General features: G+C 38.8%; 1 protein-coding gene across 5 annotated transcripts in view; it reads right to left on the reverse strand.

The window, feature by feature from the left end:
* Agk (acylglycerol kinase) overlaps positions 1-23,111 on the reverse strand; it is a 76,503-nt gene that overhangs the window by 2,324 nt on the left and 51,068 nt on the right. For all 5 annotated transcript variants that reach the window (XM_026405401.2, XM_026405402.2, XM_026405398.2 and 2 more), the window contains exons 10-15: positions 18,001-18,080; positions 14,461-14,518; positions 9,715-9,862; positions 8,746-8,843; positions 2,015-2,085; positions 84-168 (exon numbers count right to left, since the gene is read on the reverse strand). In XM_026405401.2, coding sequence (XP_026261186.2) covers positions 84-168; positions 2,015-2,085; positions 8,746-8,843; positions 9,715-9,862; positions 14,461-14,518; positions 18,001-18,080 — 540 coding nt within the window. The remainder of the gene's footprint in view (positions 1-83; positions 169-2,014; positions 2,086-8,745; positions 8,844-9,714; positions 9,863-14,460; positions 14,519-18,000; positions 18,081-23,111) is intronic.

Consider the following 23,111-nt stretch of genomic DNA (forward strand, 5'->3'; position numbering starts at 1 on the left):
AGGGAAGAAGAAGGGGAAAAGAAAGGAAGACAGACCAAAAAGATCCTATAGGACCCCAGACCCCATGCCCCTGCCCTCCTCACCTCAGGAAGAAGCAGGGTGCACCTGCTGGCTTGGAGACACTCGGTGCCATCCGCACGCAGTTTGGGGTCTCTTACCTTTTTACTTCTGTTCAGACAGAAAAAGCAAACTTAGAAACCCGTGATGGCAACTGCATTAGACTGCAAGTATACAGCAAGTTCTTTCTCTTTTAGATGGTAAAAGTAGTCAGAGGGTCTATGAAGTGGTGGGTTCTGTGAATAAATTTTCTCCCAGTGATTTCTTGCCCTGCACTGAGATGTCTTCAGCTTGAGAAGGCTTATTTGCTGTTCAGAGCTGTGCATGAAGTTAACACTGTCTTTCCCTGATTACTCTTTATTTAAATTGTTCCATATGTTACCTAACTCTTTGATAGTTATCAAATTTAAAAATTAAAATGAATTAAATTATTTGGGAAACATACTAAACTTCTATTTGGTTTCTGTGATTATTACTTAAGAATAAAAATATTTTCTCCTTTAAGTTAGATATTTATATTTAAAAACTAGTCTTAGACATTATCTAATGATTCTCTACACTCATTGACAATCTACCTAGCATGTTATATCTTTACTAAATGGACTTGGAGTAAAAATACCCAATACACACATACTCAACCTCAGGCACAAATACCCTTTATGGCTAATCATGGTTAAGAAGAAAAAGAGGAAACGCTAACCCGAGTACAGTTGTCCACTATTTAATCATTTCTTGCATTACTTGGAGATAGTACTTTTTAGTAAAAGGAACTCAGAGTTCTGAAAGCAACTTCATCACATTCTATTTAGATATCCAAAGGACACATACATTATGAGTTCACTTCCTATAAGGACCAAAGGGAAACTCGAGCTGAACATGACTTCACTTAGCTCAATCAACATAATGAGGTTCTCCTCCTGTTTTGGGATGTCAGTGTTCTTAAGGAAATGTGAATATCGCTGGTCACACTGGCCAGACTCTCAGTTAAGATGGTGTGTGGTTTTTAGACACTGGGAGAAGAAGGGACAGGCTTTTCCTTTATTCCCTTAACTCCAGATACAGCAAATGAATCAAAGGCTGCAGAAGGAGCTATTCAGTATGTGAAGAATTTGTACCAAAGGCAAGAACATTACAAACAAATGAAAACCATTCTGCTGTCAGTGCTGGTGTAGATAATAAGGCAGCCATGGAGACCCGGGCGCTGCAGCAGAAATGTTCAATCCCTAAATGGGCACGAGAGGGAGCGCTGAGACAAAGCTCAGAAGGATGGAGCCAGCAGATTACCAGTTGGCATGGGAACAAGCCAGCTCCTCAGATGCTTTGACTGTTGGAGGGTTTATAGTATTCTTAGCCAATAAAATTCTGGCAGAGGTAGGACTTAACAAATCAAGCAGGAGTTGGAAGGGTATGTTATATTGGGAAAGAGAAAAAGGCCTGGGAAGTGTCCAAGGTACTCAATACCTTTTCAAATTTTTCATTAATGCCCTGGGAATAGGAAGACAAGGTGAATAGACATGAATAGTAAGGGCTACTGTGAAGTGCTGAACAATTCATAAACTTTCTCATTTGATACTAAAAAATGTCCCAAGATCAGTAGAGATGGTTATGTTGTTCCATTTTCTAGATGAGGAAAAAGATTCAGAAACGTTAAATGACAATCACAAGAGCAGTGAGTAGCAGAATCAAGATTTATATTCAGTTCTTTGACTAAAACTAGAGTTCTTGACAATATGTGTGCTACACTGAATTCTTTAAGGCAAAAGACTATTCTTACAGTTTGATCTTTCCAAAAGGCACAGGACTGAAGCAGAGACACTGTATATATTATCAACCCCACAGAGAAGGAAGAATGACCAAGTTACCAAGCAAGACAGGCCTTTATTGGATCTACTACTCAGTGAAGTAGATTCAAACTACTTAAAGAAGCCCCACGTCCTGCAAACCCCAGTCCACTTACCCTATAGTTATGAAGTCTCCTTTGCTGACAGTGTCAGGTTCGATGCAGATGTTCATAAAGTCTTCTTTGCTCTAAAAAGATTAAGAATACTAATGTCAGTACTCCTAAATTTCTGGCTAATGCAGCCTGTTATCATTCTCAGCCCTGGAGGTTCATATTTTCAAGCTGTGCAACATATAGGGGATTTTACTTCTAATGATTTAATTCTAAGTATATTTTCTGTCCTTTTCATTAAGAGCTTTGTTGCAAATTAATATAAAAGTCATCTCCATTGGCTTTTTGTTTGCTTGTATTTTTTTTTAACTAAATTAGCAAAATAAAAATTTAAGATGGGAGGTTTTTGAAGTTGTGTTACTCACTAATAGTCAAAGGCATTAAAATCTCTAGGAGTCCTTCCTTCCCCTGCAAGCCAACCTTTCTGCCATCCATCCCAGCGATTCTCAGGCCTCACTGTACATCAGCATTCTACCATACCACAATATAACTGCTTGGCAAAAAGGGCCTAGGTGCCTGTGTTCTTTAAAAAGCTGTACATGCAAATCTGGTATGTAACTAGAGTTGGAAAACAGCAATCCATTTGTTCCCTGATAATGTTCTAAAAACCTTCCATTTCCAACTACAGAAAGCTCTGGAAGATTTGAGCTACAAATTATTATTGCAGCACTAGTAATAATTCACTGTATTTGGTTCCTGTACTGCTGCCTACAATTTGCTCCCAGTCAAAAGCCAGCAATACAAACTATCCCTCCTTCAATCAATCCCAACACCTCTGTGCTGACATCTGTTTGGGTAGGTTCAGAATGTGCAGGACCAGGATAACTCAGGGCTTGGAGGGCCTGAGCCTTTGCCTAAGGTTCAAGAGTACCACCAAAGCACACCTACATCTCAACTAGGAATGACAGAACAGAGTATGTTGACATAAGTGTGATGACCTTGCTTGGAGTTTCCCTGTCATCATACTGCTGAGTGCCACCATGTACCATAAACTTCAGTGACTGGGTTACATTGAGAACAAAACAAACATGCATTTCTGCCTACAAAGAACTTATATTTGATTGTTGGGGTAGAGGGGACAGAAAATTCATCAAATAGTAAATTACTGAGTATAAGTGCATCTAGAAGCATATCAGAATATTTTAAAATGAGGTTAAAGAAACAGCAAGGACCACGAGTTGGCATTAATGGCAGTGACTATGTTTCAAAGAGGAGTCCAGGTGAGAAGGTAATCTCTAAACAGAACCCACAAGAGGTGATGGAAGTAGCAATGTCCAGGACAGCAGTTCTCACTGACGCATATTATAGTTTTTGTCAATTACGGTTAATTTTTATGAAGACTCTTGGCCCCATCTTAAGAGTTTCTATCTAGTTCAGTAAAAATGGAGTGAAGCACAAGAATTTACATATCTAACAAGTTGTTGATCTGAGGACCATGCTTGGAGAACCACTGGTCCCAGTGGATGAGCCATCACTCTAAGGAAACTGCCCAGGTTGAGGCCTTGAGATGGGAGCATGCCTGACCTGTGCAAAGAAGAGCAAGCAAGCCAGTGTCACTGGAGCAGAGGGGCAAGGACAACAGAAGGAGATGGAAAGGGAGGGGGGGACTTGATCAGTAGGGCATTGCAGACTACCATAGGAATGTGGCTTTTAAGCTGAGTGAAATGAAGAGCCACTGGAGGGTTCTCAGGCAGGAAATGCTCTGGCTTTGTTTTAATAGGCTTACTTTGCCTGCTGTGTTGAGAATTAAGACTGGGATCATTTTGGCAGAGACAGACAGTGAGCCAGGAAATAACATCAGAGGGAAATGAATGGGAATGGCCAGGGTTCAGTAGATGCTGGGAAAAACCATATTGTCTGATAGGATAGGACATTGCGCTGGGGAGGTTGTCAGAGGGAAGGAGCAAGACTGGTCTGAAGCAATGAGGAGTAGAAAGGAAGACAAGTAGCTTGTCACCAGGCCTGATGTGCAGGACAAGGGGAAGGAAAACAGCCACCACTTAAAAGTGCTCTGGGGAAAGCAGAGTCAAGTTCCAGTTAGAACAGAGGCCAGCAGATGATTTCTGTTAAGGGCCACAGAATAATCGTTTCAGGCTTGCAGACATGAGATCTTCATGCTGGCTACCCAGCTCTTCCACAGTGGCATGCAAGCAGCCAGACAGCACTTAATCATTAGTGTGCCTGGGTTCCAATGTGATTTTACTTACAGACACTTAAATTTGAATTTCATGTAATTTTCCCATGTAACAAAATACTCTTGGTTTTTTTTCAACTATTTAAAAACAACTAAATAAAGACTATTTAAAGTCAGTTGAGCCTGAGGACAGTCCTTTGCCAACTTCTCAAACTTTTTCTGGAGGCACTGTTACATTACTTGGAAATTGTGACTTCCTGGAGGTCAGCCCTTAAGCTTTTTTAGGAGGGAGCAGAGGTACCTAATTTTGTGCCACTGTGGAGGCAGTACCTTCTGAGGATGGTACTCAATACCCAAGGTTTGAAAAGGACTTTCACCCTGGCTGGTGGGAACACAAACTATTCCTGGCCCTGGGATTTGATTGAGTCTCCTGAGATGGAGCCTGTTCCTTGGTGGTAGCTCTTACTGCTTCCAGGTGGCTTCTCACATGCACACAGCTATATAAGCTCAGTTGAAGACTCCACAGGAAACAGACCTGTGTTCACTTCCTGGCGCAGCATTCCTGTACTCTGGCCTGCAATTATAGTTGCCCTAATCTCTCTAAATTCTCAACAATCCCTCACTGAGGAAACCACAGGGCTGGGCTCTGCTTGGGTCCCCTGTCCCCTCCCTGTGGCCTCTCTCCAGCAGTTAGCTGGGCAAGCACAGGGCTCTCCTTGTTTTTGATTCCCTTCTCTCTGGGACCACTGTCCCAGACTGCCGATTTCACACCAATGTTTGTCAACAGCTGTTTCACAGATCTTATCTCATGTTTAAAGTGCTGAGGTACAGCAGTTGTTTATTGTTCTATCTTGAACAAAAGTTGCAGTGACATTGAGAAATCAATCTATTATATTGGTAGAGTAAATGAGAAAAGTTTATCAACTCAATAGATGCTGGAAAGGTACTTGGTAAAATTGAGTGAGATATTTAAAAAAAACTCTTAGAAAACTGGTATTAGAAGAAAAAATTCTTACATCTGATAAAAAGGTCTCTTAAAAAAAAAAGAAAAAAAAGGAATGAAGTCTTTCTGGAAATCAGGAAAAGGACAACAACTCCTGTATCACGACTTCTGTTCAACACTATTGAAGTCATAGCCTGTATGGTAAGGTAAGATAAGATTGTAAGGATAAGTGTCTGAAAACTTGAATTATTTGTAGTTATACAGAATCTAAAGGATATCTGAAGGTATCCATAGGCAAATAATTACTAAGAATTTATTAGCTTACTGATTCAACAGCAACACAAATTCAATTTTGTTCATCTATTAAGTCGGATATTCAGAAAATGGAATTTTAAAATATTATTTATAACAGCATCAAAAATGAAGACAACTAGAAATAGATGTAGCAAAAGACAGCGCTATTGAGAAAACTAAAAAACGTCATTGAGAGATATTGAAGATTTAAATAAATGAAGATATGTACCACATTCAGATGGTGGACCAGTCAATACTATAGAAATGTCATTTCTCAAGTTGATCTATGGGTACAGTGTAACTTGGACCAATATTATAAAGATTCAATGTAGAATTTAATAAAATAATCATTCTAAAATATTTTTAGATGTCAAAAGAGTCAAGAATAGTCAAGAGACTCTTTTTTAAAAGGAAGAAAAACAGAGAAACTCATTATAAAACTATAATAAGAGAAGCAGAGTACAAATATAGAAAATTAGAGGAACAGGCTGGGGAACTAGAAATATTTACACGTACATAGATCCGTGATATACAGCAATAGATTAGTGAAGATCAATGGAGGGGAAAATGGATGTTTCAGCAAATGATGCTGGGACAATTGGCTATTTGGAAGAACAAAATTGGAACCTTACCTTCATCATTCACAAAACAATTACGGTTTAAAGTATTTCCTTTTTCAACAAAAATGGAACCATTTGATGCAAATCTTTTTAACCTGGTTTTTCTTTAAAAAATCGATGATGAGCACCTTGCCATGTCCATAAATATAGAAGATTATATATAAATGTATATATAATTTTGAGTAAATATAAAATTAATTAGTCCATTAGTTTGTTTCATATATTTTGCTATTATAAATAGACATTATACAAAAAGCTAACTTTCACACGTTCCATACTACTAACGCTTCTTTCATATTCTGAATATACTCTTTTTAATAAGTAAACATTTTGAGCCATTACATGGTAGCTACATTGTCTTTGAATATTTTATTGCATCTGCTTTTATTTTTTACAAAGAGGGGTAGAAAGAAGAAAAAAGTGAATGTGCTGCTACTAGTGATAAGAAGCACAGTATCATATACTTTTATAATTGGCACACAGATGAACAGCACTCAGCATTCTGAAAGTAGCTAATCTTGCATTGCAATCACACACTCACTGAACCCATTCATTGGTATTCCATCATCAGAGAAAAGAACAATGGTAAAAGAACTGGAACAAAGTACTGGAAATACATATTGCCATACTCTGATTATAAAGGAAATGAGTAGCAGAAATTTTATATTTCTTTGTAAAATTCCTCTGGAACAGACTTTTTTAACCTTCATTTATTCACTTCCACCAATGTGTCTAGAATTCCATTATGTAAAAAAGCAAGGACTGACTACATTATGTATTTATCTGATCATTTCTGTAAGATAAATTTCTACACTTAAAAGGCAAGGGTATGCATATGTTTTAAACACTTCATATATATACTACCTGAGACAGGGTGTCACAATTTATAGTCCCATGAAGAATATATGAGACCATTCATTTCCCAACCCATACTGACACTGAGCTTTGTAATCTATGGTAATTCATTAGTTACTATTTTAATTTGCATTTTTGACATTAGCACTTTTGTTCCTTTATCCTTAAAAAGTAGATGAAAAATTTTGATAATATAGTTAGGAGGATTATATAAGATAATAAATAAATGTAAAAATCTTAGGAGGGTACATAGCATGTAGTAAATGCTCAGCAAATAGATGCTATTTTTTCATATGTATCTTTTGTGAATTTTCTATTCTAGGAATCTTTGATAAAGGAAGATATTAACTCCTGGTCTATCACATCCTAATATTTTCCCCAATTTGTGACTAAAAATTTGTTTATAGTTTCTTTTTTAGATAAGTAGACAAATATGTGAATATGAATTTTTGCCCTGGGTGTGGTTTTATAAAGACCTTGTTATCCCCAAATTTATACTATAATCACTTAAGATTCTACTCTAGTACTTCAGTAATTTTATTATTTTAAATTTAATTCTTTAATTCAACTGGAATGATTTTAGATGAAGGGACCTGTTTGCCCAACATTTTGCAATGAATATGCATCACTTTTATGATTAGAAAATAACTCAGTAATCTGAATATTAACATTGGAATCAAATTTCTCACTGCATTCCAATTCTATGCACCATTTTCTGACTGACCAGGACAAAAATGAATAGACTCCTTCAATTTGCATAAAAGCTGAAAGTCCACAGTTCGGAATGACTTTTCTATTATCATTCTCACTAATATAAATTACTATAGTTTCTCCATACCAGAGCCAATGAACTTTTTCTAAAAATGCCTAGATGGTAAATGGTTTAGGCTTTGGGACCACAGTCTCTGTCATTCTTGCCACTATAGCAGGAGGGTAGCCATAGACAATATGTATATGAATGAACATGGCTGTGTTCCAATCAGACTTTATGTATGGACACTGAAATGTGAATTTTATACACTTTTCATGTGCCACAAAATACTTTTTTCCGTCCCCCCCCCCCACTTTCTTGCCACCACATAAGCTAGGTAATCAATTCTTCACTTATGGGCTATTTGTAAACAGCTAGAAGACCAGTTTGCCAAACCAAGCTTTATTTTAACATATTTCTTTTTAGTGCATTGTCTATAGCACTACTATCCATTAAATTTTCTTCACTGATGGAAATGTTTTATATCTGTTCTTTCTAATATAGTAGCTACTAGCCACATATGGCTTTTGAGCACTTGAAATGTATACCTAGTGTGACTGAGAATTGAGTCTTAAAATTTAATTCTAATTAATTTAAATAGTCGCATGAGTCTAATGGCTATTACATTGGATAGTGTATGTTATAGATTGGACCCAAATGATATAAGTATGTGTGTGTGTGTGTGTGTGTGTGTGTGTGTGTGTGAGAGAGAGAGAGAGAGAGAGAGAGAGAGAGAGAGAGAGAGTGTGTTTCTCCTGGGTATCTGAATCCACATATTTAATATAGTTACAAGAATAATGGATATTTACCCAAGTAAAAGTTCTGCAATTTTTTATTCCAGTGGCAAATGAGAGTAGCTATCTTTTTAGCATTTTATTTGTAAAGGCCATTTGTCCTAAGCCCTCTGAAGGCTAAGAATGACCAGAATACCTGCTCAGAGGCCCTTAAGCGTCTATGCCACAAAATGTGCTCAGCTGCTGCTTCTCAATGCTATTCTTCCTTAAAGGCACACCAATCATCTTTTTCCTGATCCTTTCCTCTTACACCCACAGAGTAAAAACAAAAAGACTGGATTAATGTAAGAAAAGCATGTACTCTTCCTAGATACCAAATGCTTTTCTAATAAACAAGCATACTTACTGTCAGGTCAAGCTGGCTATTCCGGGTTGTGATGGACAGCTCAATGGTGGACAGCTGTAAGTCTTTCCAGACCTCTGGGCTCACCTCTTGCGAGAGGGCTGTGGGAATCCAACACAGGTCAGCTTCTTCCACTGAAATTTCCGTCCCCACCACTGACTAGCTACCAGTGGCTCAACTCAGCTTCCCAAGACCTTCTGCCAGCACATCCACTTTAGCCTTATTTACTTCACCCTTCTTACACAGAAAGGAAAAGTGCCTGAAACACTCATACTGAAAGCAGCAACAATACTGACGGAGATGTAGGAGCTAGGCAGCCAGGACAAGACGGCCAGGGAGGAGGAAGTCAGGGGCAGGGCTAAACAAAGGAGCATGGAGAAGGCATTCTGATGAGGTCAACTTCCTGGATGACGAAGGCACTTGTGGACACAAGTGAGGGACCCAGGCAGACAGACACTTCTGTACTCATGCTATTAAGCAGGGAATCCAATAGAAAAACTAAAACAGGTGCATGGGCAGAGGGTGCATAAATCAATAACAGAAGGAGAGTGTGGACAGGGGAGGAAAAAAGGAAAGGAGGGAATTCCAGAGACCATAAAAAGAAGAGGCCAAAACTCCCCTACTGGATTCTCAGCTTTGCGGCCCCTTCTCTTCAGAGAAATCTGTTTCTGTTGCTTTTGCAGTAAACCTCCTTGCTTGTAATCTCTGTGTCCTGTTCTGCAATTCTTTACCAAACAGAGGCAGCACCCCTACGTGATCCTAATACCATAAATGCTAAAGACAAAAAGAGGGTAGAGACTACTATGCCCAGTCACAGGGCATTGTTTGGGCTCTGCTCTGGTGGCACCCTGACTGGTGATTCAATGATCCTAGAGACTGCTCTTGTCCTAGTTATGTCTCTGGTTGTGGGGGGACTGCTTAAGGACACTCCTAAGTGAGCAGGGCTTTCCTGTGCAGTTCCACGTTGCTCACCATCCTGCGGTTGTGCCCAGTAGGAGGCAAGTCTGCGTAATATTCTCCTGTACAGAGAAGGCCGGGGAGGGGTCTCTTCTGGTTCACTGGGAGGTCTCTCTGTAGGTCCCATGTAGGAGATGGAGGCTTCATGAGTCTGAGGCCATTCCTATTAATGTGGAGAGAGAAAAACTTTGGTCATGCATGCACAGTTACTAACTCTGGAAGTAATGTTAGTGTTCTGCTATTCCTGGTAGAAAGTAATGATCTCTCTCAGATGGAGTTCTCATTCATTTGGAATGTGGAATCCTCAAGCTTTCCTTTCCTCTTCAAGCTCTCTTGAGAACCATGAACTCAGTGACTGCTGCCTTCATTGCTCTCCTTAACATACAGCAGGGAGGAGACCAAAATGGACTGCTAACCGCTATTCACAATTGCCCAACCGCCCCCCCCGACCCCCGCCAAAAACAAAAAGTCAGTGTGAGTGAGCACAGAGTAGTCATCTCATAATAAACTTATCTTTGGTTTACAATTGGTGACACAAAAATGAGACTGATAAAAATCTAACTGCCTCAAATACCTACTTCACATCTGGAACCATACTTCACAAAGAGGCCAGAACGGTTTATCCCAGTCTCACACTCTAAACCCAGTCCAGGTCTCTCACTTCTGCTTCAAAGCTCATTGTGCTCACCGAGGGCACGCTCATCTACTCCCTGGCATCCCACATCAGCATCATCCTGAACTGCATTGATGCCCACAGGAATAATTAAAACCACACCTTAACTTCTCAACCCTCTGATTCACCACTGCCACCATTTCCATAGCTCATCCTATCCCTGACAGTTACTCAGAGCTATTCCATCTTGGACATCTAAAACCCTGATGGCCCACTCTGTAAACACATTCTGGAGTCTTCTGGTTGATTCTTTTGTTCCCAGTATGTCTGTCTGAGGGAATCACCTCCCTGTTCTCTGGTTTCAAAAGGGCAAATTAGGAAACAGTAACAATCTTGGATTCCTTTTACTCCACTGCTTGCTTATTCTTCCTCAGTTCTTGACATGTGGGACCACCCTTGCCTCCTCCCTCCCTGACACTGGCTGACCTTGAGACACATTCGCCTCTTCATGCAAACAGTAAGCCTACCCAGGTGGTCTCTGTCCAGGAGGGGTTGGCTGTTTCAGCTGGACAAATGGAAATCAGACTGTGACCACAAGTCTAGGCTGCATCTTGCAATCCTGCGGATATTTTCATCTCTATCTGCCTGCTTCTGCATATTTTCATAACTTGGTTCACATTTAGAAGAAGAAAAGAAGGGTCTTATTTTTTGGTCTCTGAGATCCTAATCACAAATTTTTCAATCACATTGTTAATTCCTGTTCCTGATCTCTCCATGTTCTCTCAATATCATATTAAGAGTCTATTACTTTAAATCACCTTTTTCCCCATTACTCTTTGGCCCTCTTGTGACTTTATTCTTTGATAACATGGACCCTAGAGAGCCCCAATTCTGGATCTTGCTGCTCCGTTCAGTATTCCTACATGAGGGCTCAGCACTATTAAAAAGAAAAAAACATACTCCTGTTGAGCACTGATAGACAAACACATTCCTAAAGGAGCATATTAGTGCCACCACAAATTTTTGGTCTCAGGTCCTCAATGCCACTTGATAACCCTAAATCTCCTCTCTTCCATCTTCAAAATCTTCCATGCCACCATCATCACCCACCTCATTTTTGGCAGATCACTCGTTTCAATGAGAACATCAGGTACATTTGTGAGAATGTCCTTAACTATCTATAAACTTGATTTCATCCAGAACTTCCATCTCAGTAAAAACTGCATTGCTTCCTTGCCCCAGGATAATTCTGGATCCTACACTCTTCTACCTGCTCCTGGATTTTTGTCAATGTAGTCATGCTTTCTCAGTCTCCTTTGTCTTCACCTCTTCCTATTCTTTTCTTTTACCCCTGGGTATAAAAACATGGATATTTCTCTTTAAGATTAAAAAAAAAGAAAGAAAGAAAGAAAGACTGACTGACTGACTCCAGGAGCTGCGGTTGTGGCTCAATGGTAGAGCACTTGCCTCAAACACGTGGGGCCCTGGGTTCGATCCTCACACCACATAAAAATTTTAAAAAATAAATAAATAAATAAAGATATCGTGTCCATCTACAACTAGAAAAAAAAATTGGAAAAAAATTTAAGAAAAAACAAAACACTCCACTGATCTATTGTTTACTTCTCTCCAGCTTTTGCATTTTTTTTTTAAACTCCTCTTCAAAATCAAGTTTCTCTTTCTTCCCCCAAGCCAAGTTCTTGAAAGGGTAGAATACACTTCCTTACCTCCCGCTCATTCCTTAGCTTTCCTTAATATGCCACTACCCTGCCCCCACTGTAGAGGTCACCACGGCTGCCAAATCCTGAGGACGCATTCCCATCTTGATCTAGACTCTTTGCTGTTGCTTCTTACAATTCTAGAAATTCCTCTCTGTGGGCTTCTCTGTTGGAACTCTCCTAGATTTCTTCTTAGCATTTCCCAGTCATCCTTTCCAGCTTTCTAAATGTTTAATCCCTCAAGGCTATTCCTGGCCATCTGTCAATGGTGACTTCACCAAACCCAGAGTTTCAACTCCACTCACGCACATATGACGTCTAAATAGATTTCTTTAGACCAGACCACTCTGCTGAATTCCACCCAACTCACAACTGTATCTCCATTTCTCTGTTAAGCTCACACAAACAAAATTTCATCTTTCTTCACAAACTTGATCTTACTCTAGTATTATTAACATTAATGAAAAACTAAGTTACCAATCTCCGATACCTTAAACCAAAAATCTGGCAGTCCAGTGTTCTTCCAACTTTTGAGACCTTTAACCTCCAGAGCTCTCTGATCTGACCTGCACTGTCCACATTCATTGTTACTGCCTTAGTCTATACCTTATCACTGAATTACTATAAGACTCTTTTCTCCAATGTCCTTCCTTTAGCCACCCAGGTCTAATCTCTTGACTGCACTGCTGCCAAACAGTTTTTCCAAAATGCAGATTGCTCATGATGTGCCTCTGCTTAAGACTCAAAAACTCCCCAGTGCCTTAAGGATAAAGGTCAGATGGCCCATCAAAGCCTGCCCCAATCTGTCCTCCAGCTTCCTCTCCTGACATCCTACGGCATAAACTGTAATTAATGACCATGGTCCATCACTGTGACGAGGACTTCATGAGGCCCGTCTCTCTAACCAAAATGCCCTTTTTTAGTCCTACTTACAGTTCAAAATTTAGCATAAGTGTCACCTTCACTGAGAAGGCTTTCTGACCTTACTTAGATTTAGGAAGCTGCCCTCTCTGCTTCATCTCATCCTTTCCTATTTCTTCCCTAGCACTTGCCAAAATGTAAATTTTCTTGTAATACTTCTCTCAAGCATATAAATACTTCTTGAAGTCAGAAAACCTCTTGTTTGGCTTGGTATCCTAGGCTTATATCAATAATTGCTTACTGAATACACTGCGGAAACAGTACTCCACCCTTTCAACATATAGTCATGCTGTTTATTCCTAAATGTACCCACTGCTCATCAGTGTGATTACTCTCTTGGATAATAATGCACTTTACAATCCAGTCTGCCTCTGGTATAGAAAGGCAAGTTAATTTTTAAAATCACTATTGTATTTCAGCAATATTAGTTTTTAACATTTAAGTTTTAAATCCAACAGGAATTTTTTTCAGGTTAAGGGATTTATGTTTTCCAAATGTTTTGCAATGGACAAGTATTACTCTTATAATTAGGAAAAAACTTGATAAATCTGAATATTAACATTGGAACCAATTTTCTCACTACCAATTTTCAGATTAGCCAGCCAAACTGATTATACTACTTTGATTAGCATAAAAGCTGATCATAGTATTTAGTCCACAGATAAGGATGATTTTTCTATTAGCATTTCAGTAATATAAATTGCTGAGATTTTCTCTGTGCCAAGATTTTTACTGTGTTTTTCTTTTTGTTTTTCTTTTCTGGAAATCTAACCAGGGCTTTACACATGCTAGGCAAGCACTCTACTAGTGAGCCAGACCCCTAGCCCTTAATAATTTTTAATGTATAGTATATATAGCAACACTATCCAAAAGAACCTTTTCTGATGATGAAAATGTTCTAGAGCTGGGGTTGTGGCTCAGTGGTAGAGCAATTGCCTAGCACGTGTGAGGCCCTAAGTTGGATTCTCAGCAGCACATATAAATAAATTAAATAAAAGTCTATTGACAACTAAAAAAGAAATATTAAAAGAAAAAAATTTTAAATGTTCTATATTTGAACTGTCCAATACAGTAACCATTACCCATATTTGGCTAGTATAGTTTGAAACCTATTGACATTATACAAAAGTACAATTAGATATATTCCATTAGAAATTTTCAATTCATTGGCAGGTACTAATAGAGACACATATAAATAATTGAGATATATGTCATTCTGTTTAAGGTTTGTCTGTTAAAAGTGAGTGAATAACAAAGGGAAGTAAAATATCAAAGAGAAATTAAATATGGTTTTGGTCATGGAAGAAATGAGTTTGTAGATGAGCAGTGGTTTCTTATAAAAACAAGAATGCTTTCTGTAATTGTATATAATCAAATGGACCATTTTAATGTTGGAGTATGCCACATGCATTTGTTACAAGGAATTAAAAAAAAAAAAACCTCAAATGCACACATCACAAAAACAACAAAGTAACACAGGGCAGGTTCTACATTATAAATTGCATTTACCTGAAGAGTGCTGAAAAAGTGGGCTGCTTTGATTTTTAGAGGCCCAAGATACCAGTACCTGAGGAAGACCAAGATAAATATGATTAGAATATTAAAAGATACAACAATATGATAGATAGCACTCATGATAAATGATATGTTAGAATGACACTACTATTATGATTTGCTGCTCTGGAGGCTTTGTGGCTTAACATAAGCATACTACAGTACATTTTAATCTGTATTTCAATGCCATGGCCAACTGTATGTAATTAGACAGTAGAAAGATGTTTGCAATTTACAAGAGACAAATAACCAGAATCTGGAGTCCCTAAATTCAAAAGTATCATTATAATACAGAATTTCAACCACAAAATGCAGTTGAGAACACAGTCAAAAGAGCCGCAAAGAGAGGATGCTGAAGACACACTGAGATGATGAAGATGCTGCACAGCCTAATGTGTTGTAGGACACACGATGGGATCCTGTACCCCATGTCCTCTCTCACACACCAACACACCAACAATTAAAATTTGTAAACCAGCATACTTTCACATTACTTGCGTTATGCAGTTTTAGTGGCAAATGTTAAACCAAAGTGAAGAGGACCCACCGAGTACTGCTAGACACATAAAAGTTACTAAAGAAAGGAAGATGCCTATTTGGAATTAGAAAGTAGATTCCTCTTACGTAGAGAAAAAGGAACACTTAAACTGTTGGTGGGATTATAAATTAGTATAACCAGTATGGAAATCAGTATAGAGGTTCCTCAGAAGATTAGGCATGATATGATCCAGCCACATATGATCCAGCCTTACCACTTCTTGGTATTTATTCTAAAGAATTAAAGTCCTCAGGCTATAGTGTTAGATGCATATCCAATGTTTATAGCAGCACAATTCACAATAGCCAAATTATGAAACTAGCCTGGGTATCCATCAACAGATGAATGGATAAAGAAAATATGGTATATACATTAGAGTTTTATTCAGCCATAAAGAAAATGAAATTATGGCATTTCCCAGGAAAATGGAAAGAACTTGAGACATTATGTTAAGTGAAATAAGCCCAATTCAGAAGGTCCAGGGTCATATGTTTTCTCACATATGTGGAAGATAGAGAGGAAAAAGGAACAGAAAGGTGGTGGTGTTAGAGGTGAGGGTCCTCTCATGAAAATCAAAGAGAGATCAGTAGAATAAAGGAAAGGGACCAGGAGTTGGGAGGAAGGAGGAAGTACTGGGGAGTGATACTGGCCAAAATTATATTGCCATCTCGAGTGCAAGTACACATATGTAACAACAAACCCCATCACTATGTACAACTATAATGTACCGATAAAAAATGTGGGGGGAAAAAGTAGATTCCTTTCTTGAAATTTATCTGTGTTATCAACCATCCTACTTTCATTGCTCCCTACTGATTCTGATCCATTGATACTCATTTAGCTCTCACTATGTATATGGAGGCAAAAAAATATAGAGTATAAAATTCCCATCTTTGGGAGTTTATGATTAGAGAAAATAAACCCCCAAATAATAGAAAATAATACATGAATATATAGGTCATGGTTTAAACCGTTCACTATTTATCATTGGCAAGGGGAGTCAAGAAAGGACAAAAATCATTAAAGGCCTAAAACCACTGGAACAGCCACACTTGTGAAATGAATGGCACAAGAATAAAGCAAAGGTACAGAGCTTAGAATGTAGGTGGGCCTGAGTCGGGTTTAGGTACACAAAAGAGGGAAGGAAGTCATTTTAGGCAAGAGGAGGAGCAAAGATATGGAAAGCTTAAAAATAAAGATATATAAATACATAACTACGGGCCAATGACACAGTAAGCAGAGCCTGGAATAGCAGAATGTGTACAGACTGACTCCAACAGGCAATGTGGAGCACTCTAAATCATTATTTAGGTTAATACTGTGAGGCTACTAACAAGGGCCTTGGTCATCTGATTTTTTTTTTTTCCAGCTTACTTTATACTTTGATTTTTTTCCCAGTTAGCCAAATAGAAAACATCCTGACTCAGGCAGTTTATTTCTAAATTGTCACCTCTACCAATAGCAAATTTTAATACCAAGCTTGTAGTCTTCCTATGGCCAGCTAGGGAGTGATTTCTTGTATCCCTTCTGTTTCTCCTTTCACACAAAAAGCAACTCAGTGGCCAGTCCTAGTCATGGTATAATATAACCACCACCAAATTTTAAAATTCACTGTTTGGAAACGTGTCAAAATACAGGACAAGTATGTGAGATATTACAAGTATGTGAGATATTCCTAAGAGGCCTGACCTGTGCTTGTATCTAATTGTTGATCAACACATTTTGGAAAGCAACTTGTTCTCACCAGCCTGTTTTAGGGAGAGCTAAGCAATTCTTCTTGGTGAGCTGTGGGAATATGAGACTGCAGATCAAACACAAGGTAATTTGTGGCATCGACATAATCATGGTATACTTGCAAATAAGAAGATGTGAAATATTTAAGAGTGCAGTGTGCAATATAACACAGTAATATCTGTCTTTTGACATTTCACAGTCAGAAATTTCATTAGCGAGAATAATAAAGTGAAACAAGTAAGAGAAATTTCTGTAAAGAAAGTGTGGCAGACTTGCCTGCCAAGTACAGGAAGGGTTTCTTTTTTTTTAGTTGTCAATGGACCTTTATTTATTTTTTTACATGCAGTGCTGAGAATCAAACCCAGCATTTCACACATGGTAGGCAAGTGCTCTACCACTGAGCTATGACCCCAGCCCCAAGAAGGTTTTCTTGATGTGAGAGCTGTGTATGAGATCAACCACAATCAGCTAAACTACACTGAAATCTGAAGTTCTGGGCCTTAAGAAAAAGAAAGACAAAAACACCATCTGCCAGGAATGAGGTGCACCTCACAGGGCACCTCCCTCAGTCCTACGGTGGAAGCCCTAGCCTCCTCAATCTCGCCTCATCAAATGGAACACAGCATGCACTCTTTTCCAGCCAAGAGTTTCATTTCATACAATGGATTCTCCAAAAATAAGTCTATTGCAATGAAAGCCAGCAATGGCCCTCTAATCAGCAACTCTTCAGCCTGTTCACCCATGTCACATCACAGCCAGGTGTCCACCTTTCACCCTTCTCAAAGAGAGGTAGCCAGTGGTCTCTTAATCTGTGAGGCCTTCAAAAAACAAACAAACAAAAAAACACCTCTCAGGAAAGGTACCCCAACCAGGACTGTAAAAGCTCCATTAAACTGAGGCCATGCAATGCCTTCAGCTCAGAACCCAGCTGAACATGCTGCTGTATGGCAGGCATTCAGCTTCCCTTCCTTCTAGCTTGAGCCTAAATGTCCACTCAAATACTGTGACTAAAATTAGAGATGGAGCACTCTGCTCTTCAGCTCCCAACAGGCTACTGTTGACCAAACAGGATGCAAACCTCTGGCTCAGTGTTCCTACCTCATTAATCATACCCAGTTCAACCTCCAGGCCCACCTGATTTATTCCCAGACCACTGTCTTAATACCTCAAAGGCAAGGACAGAAAAAGATTTTTTAAAAACTATCAATGTAACAATCCTTTACTTGCTAACTTTGACGCCAGCATCTCTGAAGGATCCCCATCGTAGGCCAGTCATTGCAAACACAGGTTGTTCCTTTTCACCCTGGAAATTAAATATACTTCATTTAGTTTCACAAATACAATAGCTCGGAACTCTCTATGTGTAAGGACCCAGCAAGTGTTCATGCTGTCCAACAACCCAGATTCTAAAAAGTACGTTCAAACATTAAAGAAATTAACCCTCTTAGCATAGGGAAAGAGAACTTGAATAATCCATACTGTAAAGTGAAAGTAATTTTTATATATTAGGTCTCATGAATCTGTCATCAAGGACATATTATCATACTCCCAGATTGTAAATTAAGGAACTATGCTAGTTCTTGAGCAAGTCACTAATCAGGTCAGCCAGAATTCCTTCTCCCTCAAAAACTTGTCCAAGGCAAAGATAACTTAAGCCTACATTCTCTTTAAAGGACCAAGAACTCTTAAGATATAATTCTGATGTTCTAGGATATATCACCTGAATATTGGAAAACACAAATATATGTCAAGTCAGAGTAAAAAGTGATTCAGATTTAATATAATATTGTATAGCCAAATCTCACATATTAAAATTATTAAGTTTCTAACAAATTGGTGTTTTAAGCAATAATGAGACAAATCATCAAACAAACAATAACCCTAAGAATTTAATACTTCAAAATGAACCTTCCTTAAAGTATATATAATACATATACACCAAGATTCTAGATAGAATTATTTATTTATGTATTCAAAATCATAGCTAAATCCCAAGAGCTGAAAACTAACAGCCACCCTCAATTCTAAAGAGAGCTGACAAATGCTAGACACAACAGAGAGTTTGCTAAAAGGCAGTAGAACCAGTTATGTCATAGGTGGTTGATAAATCATTGCTTTGAACTATGTGAAACCCTAATCAATGAAACACTGCTTTGGGGAACCCCATGATACAAGGTTGCCGGGAGGATGCACATCTGCAAAGCAATAACTATTGATGGGGGAAAGTTCTGTATTTGCCATAGAACTCACTAGTTCTAAAAGCCTTGATTTCTAAATCCCAGCCTGCCCAGAGATAAAGGAGGTTGGCATAACCTGCTAAGCCCCAAATAACTTGTTTTGTCCATCTTCCTCCTGTTTTCCTGAAGAAGTTCTTCCCACTGAATCCCTCTGGTGCACCTGCCCACATAAATAGCTGCTCAGACTCCATTTTGTTGTCAAATCCTGTCTCCATCAGAGCTGGTCTCACCATGTCCCGCTTTCAATTAATAAATTAATTTTTATTTTATTTCTATAATTTCTGGTTAATTTTTCTCAGCTGATTCATACCTCTATGCAGTATAATGATCCCTTGCTGTGTGGATGGGATCATCCACACAGTCAGGATGACAATGGTTTTGGATATAATAAGTAATGCTTTTACCAAAAGCAAGACAGTAGGGTGTCCCCCACACATCACCCCACTACACTAGCATGTGAAAGATTATGACCTGTGTGACCTTAGCACTGGAAGTTGCTGGCTTGGAAAAAGCATGCTACCTCTTCTCTCAGAAGAGGAGGGCTCTCCCAACCCTGTTGTCAGTCCCACTCCCACTACACCAAAATCAAGCAAGGAATTTCTTGGCAAATCACACATAAGTAGGAGAAGCTACAAGAAAGAGACACCAGCCTCTTATCCCTGCTAGTGCAGTAAAGAGACTGGCTTTTCTGCTCTTAGAAGCAGAGATGGCATAGAAAATGGGTGAGAGTGGGGCAACTCGCTGAGTGACCGACAAAGGACACACTGGTTTCCCAGGTGCTAAGCGGATACAATAGACGACAGCAGGATTGAGTTGTTTTGACAGTACCTCATCTAAGAGTCTGGCACAATGGCCACAGTACCCCAGAAGTGAGAGGCTATGGAAGGTACTATGCCCAGGAGTTAAGGGAGGGAGCTGAAAGAGGAGGAGCTAGAACAGATCTCCAACATCAGAAAATGACGTCAAGGGAGGCATCCCAAGGAATTCACATGTGAACCCACAAGAGAGCTTGTACTAGGGCCTCAGCCACCAAGAGAGATCTATAACACCACCTGCTAAGTAAAAAGATCTTTCTCTAACCTTTTCCCACATATCAACAGTATAGGGGCTAGAAACAGTAGAAAAGGGGAGAGTAAAATGGAAGTGCAGATATTCCAAGGAGGAGTGATTACCAATCAATATAAGGAGGTGGGGGAAGATTCTGTCCATATAGTGACATCTGCACAGTCCTGAAGTACACAACCAATACAGATAAGGCCAGAAAGATGATAGGGACAAGACTGTGGCCTTGAAGGCCTTTGGCTTTTATTCAAAGATGGGACCCTACCAAAGGGCTTTGAGCAGAGTGAGGTACCCTAACTTGTCACTGCATCCTGACTGTTGAAAAAAGATCACAAAGAGGTAAGGACAGAGGGAGAACAGTACAGAACCGTGAAATAATCTAGACAAAAGATGACGGTGCCCAGGGCTGAGGTAGAAAAAGATGAAATGCTATATTCTGAATATCTTTTGAAGATAGAGCCAAGGTGATTTCTTGCCTGCCTGTTTATGGAGCGTCAGAATGACAATGTTTTTGGATATAATAAGTAATGCTTTTACCAAAGCATAAGCAATCATGTGAAGTCCACATGATTTCATAGAAATGTTGCATACTGATCACTGGAGATTTATAAAATAGAATAGCAACTTAACACAAGTGTTTTGAAGTAAGAATCCTCAATAATTCATAGGTGCTATAAGGCATGCCACTTAACCCCTGAACATTGGCTTCTATCTGTGAAAACAGAGTTCTCTTTTGCTTGATATTCAAACCTATCTACAGGCGATCTACTAAGAGTATATAAAGGGTTATCACCACTGTAGACTCACCTCCTGAAACAATGAGTAGCACAAACCAATAAATAAAATTTATTTTAAAATAAAAATTATGTGAAATTGTTGTTAATCATAAAATTAAGTGACAGACTAACCTTATAAAGCATTTACGTGAATCAAAAACCTTTCTCACTATAATTCTGCAAAGTCATTCTCAAATATCTTAAGATGCATCTTTATGCATTCGTCAGCAATAAAAAGAGAATAAAATCATGGCATTTGCAGGTAAATGGATGGAGATGGAGAATATAATGCCAAGTGAAATTAGCCAATCCCAAAAAAACAAATGCTAAATGTTTTCTGTGATATAAGGAGGCTGATTCATAGTGGGGTTGGGAAGGGAAGCATGATAAGATTAGATAAACTCTAGATAGGTCAAGGGGAAAAGGGGAAGGGAGGGGGCATGGGGGTAGAAATGAGGGTGGAATGAAATGGACATCATTACCCTAAGTACATTTATAAAGACACGAATGGTGTGAATATACTTTGTATACAACCAGAAATATAGAAAATTGTGCTTTATATGTGTAATATGAAATGTAATGCATTTTACTGTCATACATAACAAATTAGAATAAATTTTTTTTTAAAAAAAAAGATGTATTCATTCATTTAACCAATAAATATTTATTGAGCACCCTACTCTAGGCCTTGTGACAAGGATGAAGGAGCTCAAAGTATAGCAGAGGCTATTTAGACTCAAATACAAACAAAAGGCACATCTATAGGCAGTTCAAATAACAGATATGTAGAAAATTATGACAGCACAAAGCACGTGCAGCTGTATAATGTGTTGGAGAGCAAAAGAGGAGGTCAGGGCAACACACATTTTAAAACAAAACACAAATTTATATATTTTTTATTGACTTTTTTTGGAGGGTACAGATACCAGGGATTAAGAACAGGGGCACTTAACACTGAGCCACATCCCCAGCCCTTTCTATTTTGGGCAAGAGGAGTAATAGAGATCGAATCCAGGGATGCTTAATCACTAAGCCCCATCCTACCCTTTTTTATTCTTTATTTTGAGGCAGGGTCTCACTAAGCTGCTCATGGCCTCATTAAGTTGCTAAGGCTGGTTTTGAACTTGTGATCATCCTGCCTCCACCTTCCTAGCTGCTAAGATTATAGGCATGCGCCATCACACCTGGCTGTTAACATTATTTTTAATTGACAAATCCCAGTTGTACACATTAATAGGGTACAATGTGATGATTTTATATATGTATACAAAGTAAGATGATTGAATCAAGCTAATTAACATATCCATCACCTCACTTATCTTTTTTTGATAAGACACTTGAAGGTTCTTAGTTTGAAACATATAATACATTATTATTGATTCTTGCCACCCTGTTTAATTAGATCTAAAACTTATTCCTCCTACCTGCAACTTTGTAATCTTATCAGTAACATTTTTAAAATAAGGGACCTAGATTAGGAGAGGTTGGGAGAGGACTAGAGAGAAAGAAGAAAAGGAGAGGAGAAAGCACTCTAGCCCAGGAGAAAGAAACAACGCTGTGTGTTTGCTATATCCTCAGCATTTCCCCATGGGATTCCTAAGATAAAAACAAGTGTCCCCAACGACGATGATGGTGATGACAAGATTCCATGGTGAGACAGAATGGGAAACACGAAACCTATCTGGTTTGAAACAAGCTGTGTAGTGCAGCTCTTCTTAGGGTCTTTAGTATGGTAATGTACATCATAAATTTCTAAAAGGAGAAATATAACATGCAGTTTTCCTGAGTTGTTAACTGTCAACCCTTCTCTGGGAGGACTTGGGAACTCCATTCTAAGGTATGTGGTGTAGGTAAGACATGGTAAGGCAAAATCTCAAGACTTGCCGATTGGTGCCCCAACATGTTTCCTCCTCCTTCATCTGGGGGGAAGAGTCTTAGGAATATTCTGTTAGGACAACAGAAAAGTCTTATAATCTCAAGCTTCCACTGATATGGGGTGCTATGTCCTAGCAAGAGGTGGGATGATTCTGGCCAACAAAATGGGCAGCCAGGAATGTTCAAACAGATGTAGAGATGCCCAACCAAGAACTGAATGGGCATAGAGGGGTCAAGATTCAGAAGTATCTGAAGGTCCGTAAAGGAGATAAGCCCCTGTGGAGCTTGTGCCAGACATGAACAATGTCAAAATAAGCATAAATATGGTCACAACGATAGAGAAGAGGCCAAGAGACAAGGTATCACTATATCTTAGCCCATTGA

This window comes from Urocitellus parryii, chromosome 3, assembly GCF_045843805.1.
Source record: "Urocitellus parryii isolate mUroPar1 chromosome 3, mUroPar1.hap1, whole genome shotgun sequence".
NCBI lineage: Eukaryota > Metazoa > Chordata > Mammalia > Rodentia > Sciuridae > Urocitellus > Urocitellus parryii.